Below are 10,699 nucleotides of genomic sequence, written 5' to 3' on the forward strand. Positions count from 1 at the left end.
TGGTCAGAAGTGCTCTATATACATACCTATTAAGAAAGACCAGTAGCTCTGTTGCTGCTGCATTGACTGAGATGGAGATTTGTCTGAGGCCATTGAACTGAATGGATGGCAGAAGCAGGCAAGACTTGAGCTCTGACATTCACAGCTGTTATCTTAGCTACTTATACAGTACGTATCTTCCTAGTTCAGGGAAGAGCACCAGTAGTGTAAGCTGTCCACCTATGATACTCTGAAGCAGTGCTACACAAAATGGCCACTACAATCTTACATATTCTTATTCTTGTTTAATTCTGTTATTGCACACAGCAGAATGCATACAGCTGATTCATTATATCAGAAGGCACTTTCTGTTGCAAGAACATTTCCAACACTGACAACAGGGCTGCAAGAAGTTGGTTGTAGAATTCTCTGTGGGGTTTTGCAGGTGACCCAACTATTGAATTCAGTCCTTTTAATATGAAACAAACTGCATTTTTCTTTTTAAAAATGCTGCTGGTTTAGGAAAAATTAAAATAAATGCAGATTTAATAGATGGGGTTGAGAAGAAGCCCCCCATTTGCCCCTAAAGTCCATTAATAATGTCCATGTCGTCAGGGGGGTGTCCACACTTCTTATTAATGTTATACTGAAATCCTTTTGCTTAAGAAACTAGACTTGTCAAGGTTGTAAGAAATGGGTGTCAAGCCAGCCTCTCACATAACAAACTTAAAAAAGCTTCACATACAGAGCTGTCCGTTTCCTAGTTTTGAGGAGTTTCGACCCAGCTGCCTCTGAACGAACACAAATGCATTTTAGCTACTATAGTAAGTTTGTATAACTCTAGATGCTTGTTGATATCAGCTACCAACTTGTTTCAATTCTAGATTTCCTCCTACAGGTTTATAAACTAGGCAGCAACTTAAAACAATGCTGGCTCATTTTAATAATCTGACTTTGGCCGAGTGAAATGGAGACCCACCTTTTACACATCCATCTTATGCTGTAGACAAATTTCAAGTTTTTGAGGTCAATCCCAACAACACTGTGCTGAAGTTGAAACCTTTCCTCCCTTTGGTAAATAGAAAGCATTGTACCCCTGAAACTTCTACATCTGGCCTGGGCTTCTTGGAATAGCTGAACAAACAGACACAGAACGAGGCCAACTTCCTCAGAGGCACAGTATTTCTCCAGCAGTATTTCACTGAATATGGTATCCTTTAACATTAGGTTAACTTACAGCCCAAGTGGAATTCTCTGCTACCACTAGAAGTGGAATTGACAAACAGAAAGTAAAATCCCAACAGAACACATTGAATAATGTATGAGATTGACCTTGACATTCATTTTAACAGTTGCAGTTAAGGTTTACATAAATAAAAACAACTGGTTGATCGAAAACCAGGCATGAATTTCTCCCCAACTCCTTTGTTAGAAATACATTCAGTTGTAAATCGGAAGAATCCCACTGTGCACATGATAAAACCCACAATACGTCAGTAGATATGAAGCTTGCTACTAGATTAATGAGGCAGATGTTACTGCTCATGGGCTGAACAGTCCTTGAATTTCTCCATCCCCATGGACAACATAGCTAGAGTCCTTGGCCAGCTGCCAACTAGATTTAGCACGCCGGTGTGTGTTCAGAATATTTTTTTCTGTGACCATCATGGTCAAGAAGAGTTTTCTGACTTCCCTTTGCTGGGGCCCATGAATTCCAGTCCTTCAATGGGGATGTCTTTTTCCTTAATAGCTTTCTGGAAGAAGCAAAAAGGCAAGCATATTTTAATATTTACAAATATGGTCTCAAAAAGTAACCTAATTATAAAAAAAAACAAAGAGCGGAATTCAGCATTCTCTGCCCACTAGTGCAAGGGTGAGAATTAATGCTCCACAAGAGAGAAATTCAGTGCAACAGCTGTGCTAGCCAAAACTTCTTGCATGGCAGATACATTACCAACCACCTAATTTTGCATTCTCACGTTCAACAATGATCCACTGCTGCAAAACATTTCACCAGTGAAACTAGTATACTTGTAAGTGACCTTAACTTAGAACTACATCTGATAAAGCCCCCAAATTCCGTATTATGCTTAGGACAGTGGTTTCCCTATTTGTACAGAGAGAATTGCAAAATTTGGGGGTAGAGGCACAATTGTTCCCTATAACTGAAGCTCCTTCTTAAAATTGTGTACACATTCCTAAAATGTCCCCGGATACATTCTGAGGGCACATGCAGGTGTGGGTCTGATCAGTGCCTGGAAGAGAGAATGTCTAGCACCTAAATGTGCACCACATTTGCGAGACATGGAGGAAAAAAACAAACACATTATTGCGGGGATTACCTATTACATTATTGCTTGTGTAAAAGCAAAACACAAAATGGCACTTGGAGAAAAAACAAAAGTTGTTCTCTACAGTTCAACGTCTTTCCCTGCCAAAAAAACCATAGGCTGCCACCCCTGTCATAAACTATGCTACCCAGATTGTGTGGGCAGAGACTTGTGATTCCTACATTGCAGGGGGTTGGAGTAGATGACCCTCGGGTTTCCTTCCAACTCTACAATTCTATGATTGTGACTTCCAGAGTTTTGTGTGATGTATGCATGTTGATCAGTTCTGCCTCCACCAACCAGTTGTTCACTTAGGATCTGGAGGAGGGGGTAAGTGTACAATTATTGCAGCCTGAGCCTGTCACTAGAAGTTCCACGGACTGATTTTGAGACCTGGTGAATATGTTGCCCTTTACTTAACCCTTCCTCTAAGGATCACAAAGCAGTGTACCCAACTCACCTCCTCCCCCATTCCCCCACAATATTCCTGAGGGTGAGAGGTAGCAACTGGCCCAAGGTCTCTCAAGGAGCTTAATGACCAAATAGGGATTTTTGAACTTGGATCAACCCAGCCCTAGTCCAACTTAGACTGCGCTACTCTAGTGCTCTCCAGATGTTTTGGACTACAATTTTCATAAGCCCCATTCACTTTATTTAATTTTCTCTCTCTGCAACCCATGCAAAGTACCGTATTTTTCTGTGTATAAGATTAGGGTTTTTAACCAAAAGGTTAGGTGTGTCTTATACTTATACCGACCTGGCCACAGTGATCCATGCGACGGTCATCTCCAGGCTTGACTACTGTAATTCGCTCTACGCGGGGGTGCCCTTGAAGCTGTCCCAGAAACTCCAGCGGGTGCAGAATGCTGCAGCGAGGCTCCTCACGGGGTCTCTGCCATGGGAGCATATTCACCCAGTGCTTTTCAAGCTGCACTGGCTCCCGGTGGAGTACAGGATCAGATTTAAGGTGCTGCTTTTGACCTTTAAAGCCCTTCACGGCCTAGGACCCTTGTACCTACGGGACCGCCTCTCCCGGTATGCTCCACGGAGAGCCTCAAGGTCCATAAATAGCAACACCCTAGTGGTCCCGGGCCCTAAGGAAGTTAGATTGGCTTCAACCAGAGCCAGGGCCTTTTCAACTCTGGCTCCGGTCTGGTGGAACGCTCTGCCTCATGAGACCAGGGCCCTGCAGGATCTGATTTCTTTCCGCAGGGCCTGTAAGACAGAGTTGTTCCGCCTGGCCTTTGGCTTGGAGCCAATTTGATTCCCTCCCTCTCTTTTTTCTTTTCCTTCTCCTCCTGCGATGATGCTACATTTTAATATTTTAATGTTTCAATATTTTAATGTTGTATTTTTAATTTTGTTTTTAAGTTGTAATCATTTAACTTGTTTTTATTATTGCTTGTAAGCCGCTCTGAGCCCGGCCTTGGCTGGGGAGGGCGGGGTATAAATTTAAAAAATATTATTATTATTATTATTATTATTATTATTATTATACATGGGAGCATCGTATACACAGAAAAATATGGTCAGGTCTTGTCTGACTTCACTTAAAGGAAGACCTGCACGCCCTCCCCCAATGACCACCACCAAGCACACCCTGCCTGAGGTCCCCTAACAGAGATGAGTGCCACATCTTGCATTTAAAGTATCATACCACTTTAAAGGACCATGACTTCCCCCAAATAATCCTGGGAACTGTAGTTTGTCAAGGGTGCTGGGTTTTTTATTTTAAAATTTGCATTTCTACCCCACCTATTTCTCGAAGGAGCTCAAAGTGGTGCGCGGAATACTCCCTTTCCTCATTTGATCCACACAACAACCCTATGAGGTAGGTTAGGCTGAGAGGGAGTGACTGGCCTCAAGGTACATCCAATGACCTTCCTGACCCAGTGGGGATTTGAACCTTGATCTCCCAGGTCCTGGTAGTCTGATTTGCTAACCACTAAACCACACTGACTCTCAGATTTGTTAAGAGACCACCGAATTCCCTTTCCGGAGCTACAATTCCCGGAATGGCTTCACCATCACAGGGGACTCTGGGAATGGCAGCTACATGAGGCAAGCGGAAGCATCTCCTAACAGCCCACAGCTCCCTGAAAATACTGAGGTTTCTAGAGTTCTGAGCTGTGACCATCACAGTGTTATTGTAGCTTTTAAGCAGTTATGTTCTGAGAGCTGGCTAGGCGTTATGTTCAAGAGTGCTGGAGTCACAGCTGACAATTTCCCCCCGTTTTTAAGGGAATTTTCCCTATTCCGAATAAGATTCCTCGCGAGAAAAGGGAAAAGTTGACAGCTATGGCTGGGCTGGACTATCGAGCTTACTTGGGTGACCCTGAGGAAGTCCCAGCCTCGCAACCTCACCAAGAGGATTAAATGAGATTGGGGGAGGCGACTATGTTCCAGCTCCTTAGAGGAAATAAAGCGAGACAGAAAGGCAAGAAATAGCGCTTTAAACGAGGTGCAGATGCAGCCGAAGCCTGAAGCGCAAGCCCCGCCTCCCCGACCTCTGCATGTGCTCAGAGGCATTTCCCCCCCTTGCCTGGACGCAGAGCTGGTAGCGCTTGAAGAGTTGGGCGCAGGGGTCTCCGCTGCCGTCGCCGCCCTCGCCCTTCAGGAACTTCTCGGCGAACCAGCGGTTGAAGCACTGGTCGTACTCCTGCTTCATCTCCGTGCAGGCCTCGCCGACGCTGTTCATGGCGACCGCAGCACCGACCCTTCAAGCGCGAACCCGGAAGTAAGAGTGACTTCCGCCTTTGGCGCACGGAAGCGGCGTTACGTGCCGACGCGCTTCCGGAGCGCCGGGCCGGAGGAAAGCATGTGGGCGCGTCGGCTCGCCCGTGTCTTCCGCGCGGGGTTTTGCTCTCAAGCTGGCGTTCCTGAAGGGGGTCTCCCCGCGCCGCCTGGGGAAGCAGGGGCTCCCCGGGTGAGTAAAAGGTCCGGCAGCGCCTAAGCAAAGCTTGTCCCCAGAAATACGAGGTGACAGGAGAGAGTGCTTCTGAGCGCGTGTAGAGGTCTTTTAAACAATAACAAAAACCAGCAGTCACTGGTGGGTTCTTGGACATCTAGCCTAAGGGCTTTCAAATTGTAGTGATGACAGTGATGCATTAACTGCATTTGTTGGCCACCTTTCCTCCAAGGAGCTCAAGGTGATTTACAAGGTTCTTCCTATTTCATATAATTATCATGCAGCCATGGCTCAGTGACTATAGCAGCTGCATTGCATACAGAAGGTCGCAGGTTCGACCACCAATGGTATCTCCAGGTAGGGCTGGGTGAAACCCTGGAGAGTCATTGCCTGTCAGTGTAAGCAATACTGTACTGAGCTAGATGGACCAAGGGTGTGTAAAGCCGCTTCCTATGTTCCACGTACACCAGAGGGTGGAATACCTCAGGCCCTGGGGCTGGTTGCAGGCATCTGGATCTACCAGGTCCACAAGATTCTGCCCGTGTCATGCCTCTCACAGGCTCTGCTCAAGTGCCTTTTCTGGATGGAATATGCCATTGAACTGTGATCATGCCTCTTCCTTACCTGGGTGGAGGATCAGATCAGAAGAATCAGCATCAAACATTAGCCATAGCAATAAAATAAAATGTACTGAAGGTAGAGATAAAAACTTAACTATACAAAATACATTTTGGAGGTTTACATCAATAATCAAATAATTGATCTTATTCTAATTGCCCCTGCCCCTTGCAGTTTTTGCTGTCAGCAGAACCTGGGTGGAGGGTGTGTGTATATATCAAAACCTATGACTTGTGCATGGTTGCAATATACCCTACCGTCCTCCCAGTAGAATCTATGTTCTCTGGTATTCACTGTTTATATAAGTTAAGTGCTGTCCTCTGTTCCAACTATTACTGAATTCAGGAAAGTTTGGCTTCTTTAAGTATTTCAGCTGTGTGGGGTTTTTAACAAGTTTATGCAATCGACACTGGAGTTCCAAACATGTATACGTACTTGGAAGCAACAGAAAGAGCAACAAATATATAAAGCCAAGAGAAACTGCAATACAAATTTCCTTCTAAATGTTCTTTTTACAGAAAAAAAATGGATTTTCAGAAAGAAGCAGATGAGATTCTGTACAAGTTGCTTTATGTTATCATTTACTGAGGATCTCTTTGCAGGATCTAATTGCATTACTTTTCCTCTTCCAGAATAAAAAAGTAACTTTGGAATTGCTTGATCACCTGGAGCGCCTGGCACTTGTTGATTTCCGCAATCAGGAAGGTGTGGAGCGTTTGGAGAAAGCCATTGAATTTGCTGAAAAACTCCATGCAGTTAATACAGATGGAGTAGAGCCGATGGATTCAGTACTGGAAGACAGGTAAGTATCAGGATCACTTGCATATCAGCTGTTAACATTTTCCCTATTGGTCCAGTAGGGAAAGTCTTGAATTCTTCTGAAATTGGTACAGGATATTCCTGTGCTGTTTTTGCAACAGTCTGTGAACACTTATTACTCATCATCATAACCAGAGAGTAAATAAACATCAGAGAAAGCATGTGTAGAAGATAGCCCATAAGGCTTGTTGCCACAAATCATGTTGATTGCTTTTGAAGTAAAGAATAACACACTTGAATCCTTGGGGGGGGGTCAGGTGGTGTAGCCTAATCCTTAGGTGACAAGCACTGTGGTAAGCTGCTTCAATTCTGTATTTATCCCAACTACCTCCACAATGTTGAATAATTATTTGTTCTCCTCAGGTATCTGTACCTCAGGGAAGATGAAGTCACAGAAGGCAACTGTGCAGAGGAGCTACTGGAGAAAGCCAAGGAGACCATTGAAGACTATTTTGTAGCTCCACCAGGTATCAGATATGCAGTCAAGGCTTTGCTGTAGTTTTGACATTTCTAGACCTCTTCCAAGTTTAAGAGCATGTGTTAGACAGAGTTTATTAACAATCACCTCCTAACTAACTTCAGTTAAATAATGACAATCTCAAATTCAGCTAATGTACAAGAGAGATTAAGAGCAAGTCTGTCTTTTAAGGTGGGGTCCTCCAAGCAACCCTGAATTATGCAAATAAACAGTTGAACTTGCACAGCTTTTGATGTTCTGCACAGTAATTTTGCTAGTCGTTGATTTGGATAAGCATCTGTTCAGAGTAGTATAGTGTCCCCTAGCCACTGTGGAAAACCTACTCAGAAACCCTTCTACCTTTTGTAGATTTACAATGCCTTGCTTACATCCCACGCAGTTTTGCCAACACAAGGACTAGATTTTATAGCTGAGAGTCCCAAGGAAGCAGAACTCTGCCTGCAGTATCTTATTGCTCTGTATCCACCACCATCCCAGGCATGCATACTGTACACACCTAATTGTGGAATTACCAAGAAACAGAGTTGCTCTGATAACCCCTAAAGAAGCATTAGTCAGTGCATTTTGCTTAACCATCAGTAACTGAGGCATACATGTTTTATACCATTGCTAGTTTTACTATGTATTAGATGGTACAAATGTTTACTCTGGGTGTAAGAGAGAATGGCTTATGCTGTCAAAGCAAACCTATACTAACAAGCACTTAATTCCAGCCAATTTTATTTTTTGTGTTAGGTAACATCCCTTTACCAGAGCTTGAAGACAGAAGGAGTTTCCTGTGGAAAGAAGAGTCCTAGGCTCTACATCAGATGCCACAATAGACTTCTTCAGCAGCCAGCATCTACTCCATGAAGCTGCATCCAGGATAAACCTTCACCACATCCCTTGTGCAAATTGACCTTTCTCTCTGAAATGACTGCTGTTTCTGTACTGCTTAGGCCTAAGTTATTATTGACTCTGGCATTTTTAAATTGTGTATATAATCCAACAATGAGGGCAACAATTCAACCCAGAGTTAAGTGTCCTTAAACCTGCTTATTTCAATTGGCTTCAGATGTACCCAACACCATTTTTAGTTATGGCCAAAAGATTTTCACAACCATAACAATTTCGCCTGTTCAAAAACAAAACACCAAAAACCAAACTTTCTACTTCTGAAGGGGAAATGGTTTTAGAAAAATGGTTTTAGAGAAACCAGATAGCAGAATGTAGCAGATTTCTGAGCTCTGTATATTGAAAAGAGAGTGATCACGGCAAGGACCGATGTGTCACTGTCCAGTGTTCTCTGTCTGGATAAGCAGACTGACATATTTGGGGAGCAGAATCTCAAGGCTATCCAGCTGTCAAAGGTGCCCAAGGATGGAGTGGCTGTCTGTGATGTGCAGAATGATACGAGATGAAAGAGGGGAGACACAGACTTCTGGCAGTTTCTTCCTATCCAGCCCAAGAGAGATTCTGGGCTAGCCCACACCTCTCAAAACATGGGAGAAGTATAGGTGTGATGTTTAATGTTACCATAGATTCAGGGAACAAGTTGTATCAACAGTGTTTCACAGATAGGTATAAAGGAAACACTATTTTTAAAAACCACACACATAAAAACTTGTGAGAAGTAGACAACAGGCAACAGTAGACAATAGGATCTCTGTTTTCCTGGGAAACATATGGCAGACCTTTGGAACAAGCATGTTTCTCAGTGGTATTTGCGATACTATTCTAACAGAATGTTGCTGTAGTTAATTCATGAGATGGGCTCATAGTTGGGTATTTACAAAACCTATGAGAGCAGACTAGTAATATTTGGCTCAGAAGGGGAATCAAAAGGCATTGAAGCACATTATCCTCAACTATGCAGCATTTGTCATTTTCATATTGGCATATGAATTTCTGCTTCAGAAAAGGAAACTAGTTTTCAAGATACTGTTGAGATGTATGTAATAAATAATTTGCTGATCTGAAGTGCATTTCCTCATCTATTTGACCTGTTTATGTATAACATATGCAGTCTGACCTTTTATTTATATAGAAATCCCATGGACACTGGTAAAAGTAAAGGTAAAGGGACCCCTGACCATTTGGTCCAGTCATGAGCGACTCTGGGGTTGCGGCGCTCATCTCACTTTATTGGCCGAGGGAGCCGGCGTACAGGCTGCAGTTGTTGTATACATAAATAACCTTATCTCATTTGAGATTCAGGTAGGTAGCCATGTTGGTCTGACACAGTCAAAATAAATTTAAAAAAATTTCCAGCATCACCTTAGGTAAAGGGACCCCTGACCATCAAGACCAGTTGTGGGCGACTCTGGGGTTGCGGTGCTCACCTCGCTTTACTGGCCGAGGGAGCCATCGTACAGCTTCCGGGTCATGTGGCCAACATGACTAAGCCGCTTCTGGAGAAACCAGAGCAGCGCACAGAAACGTCGTTTACCTTCCCACCGGAGCGATACCTATTTATATACTTGCACTTTGACGTGCTTTTGAACTGCTAGGTGAGCAGGAGCTGGGACCGAGCAACAGGAGCTCACCCCGTTGTGGGGATTCGAACCACCAACCTTCTGATCGGCAAGTCCTAGGCTCTGTGGTTTAACCCACGGCGCCACCCGCGTCCCATGGACACCGGTGGCAAAACTCTATTGTATGCATGGATTGGATTGCAGCCTTAACATGATACAGCACACTTAATAGTTATGCCTCCAAAGCTAAGGTTATGCCTTCTTTACAGCTGTTACAAGGCTTAACAAATATTATCCAGGTCAGCACTTAAATAAACTATCACATAATCGGAGAATGCTTTCTCTGTGGTTGCAGGCAAGACAGAAAAGTGAGCCTCTAAGCATGCAATAGTGTCTTTGCCAGGAAGCCCTCTAGGCTTGAGGCAAATACAACTTCATAGGTATGAAATGGAACATCTCTTGTTTTACATGTCAACTACAACAAAACATTAATTTCAAAGGTTTACAAGTAAAGTAGCAATGGGGCTTTAATACAGCTTTATTAACTGAATTTATATTCCACCCTTCCTCTCAAAGGAGCAAATGCTTGCATTGCATTTTGATTTTATGTATTTTGTATGTATTTTATATTTCATGTGAACTGCCCTGAGACCTTCGGGTATAGGGTGGTAGAGAAATGAAATTAATAATTGGGCAGGTTTAGCAGTTGGCTAGATGCACAGGAAATACCCGTGTTTGTCAAGTCTTTGGCCAGAGAAGGAACCTATCCCATTAGTTGTGCTCTAGTGCTGTGCTTCCTATTCCAGCAGTCCCTTCACTAATTCTGCCGCCTCGCCTGTTATCTTTCTTTGATGTTGCCTCATAATAATTTTATTCTTTATATCCTGCCATCTGGTTTCACCAGCCACTCTTGCAACACATATAAAAACATAGTAAAACATCATACATTAAAAACTTCCCAATACAGAGCTGCCTTTAGAATTCTTCTAAAAGCTGTGTTGTTCTTTATCTCAGCATCTGATGGGAGGGTGTTCCACAGGGAGGGCACCACTGCTGAGAAGGCCTTCTACCCAATTCCCTGTAACTTCGCTTCTCAGTGAGGGAACTACCAGAA

General features: G+C 43.5%; 2 protein-coding genes across 2 annotated transcripts; one reads left to right on the top strand and one right to left on the bottom strand.

Annotated features, from left to right (window-relative positions):
* Nucleotides 1-274: 274 nt before the first annotated feature.
* Nucleotides 275-5,007, bottom strand: TRIAP1 (TP53 regulated inhibitor of apoptosis 1; the record flags this gene model as incomplete). The annotated part of the gene is made up of 2 exons (XM_083717827.1): nt 275-1,733; nt 4,852-5,007. The coding sequence occupies 2 exons, from the start codon at nt 5,005-5,007 to the stop codon at nt 1,650-1,652; spliced, it is 240 nt and encodes a 79-aa protein (XP_083573953.1). The 3' UTR covers nt 275-1,649.
* Nucleotides 4,860-9,091, top strand: GATC (glutamyl-tRNA amidotransferase subunit C). Its single transcript, XM_083717835.1, has 4 exons — nt 4,860-5,235; nt 6,468-6,637; nt 7,018-7,121; nt 7,868-9,091. Exons 1-4 carry the CDS (start codon nt 5,128-5,130, stop codon nt 7,927-7,929), a joined length of 444 nt encoding a protein of 147 aa, XP_083573961.1. The 5' UTR covers nt 4,860-5,127; the 3' UTR covers nt 7,930-9,091.
* Nucleotides 9,092-10,699: the final 1,608 nt, after the last annotated feature.

The sequence above is a fragment of the Podarcis gaigeae genome (assembly GCF_964106915.1).
Source record: "Podarcis gaigeae genome assembly, chromosome: 16".
Lineage (NCBI taxonomy): Eukaryota > Metazoa > Chordata > Lepidosauria > Squamata > Lacertidae > Podarcis > Podarcis gaigeae.

What these genes read in the sequence shown, in the direction of transcription:
- GATC (XM_083717835.1), top strand. Translation starts at nt 5,128, where the DNA reads ATGTGGGCGCGTCGGCTCGCCCGTGTCTTCCGCGCGGGGTTTTGCTCT. An exon ending in GGGAAGCAGGGGCTCCCCGG is followed by an intron (nt 5,236 to 6,467) that starts GTGAGTAAAAGG and finishes TTCCTCTTCCAG; the next exon opens with AATAAAAAAGTAACTTTGGA. An exon ending in CTATTTTGTAGCTCCACCAG is followed by an intron (nt 7,122 to 7,867) that starts GTATCAGATATG and finishes TTTTTGTGTTAG; the next exon opens with GTAACATCCCTTTACCAGAG.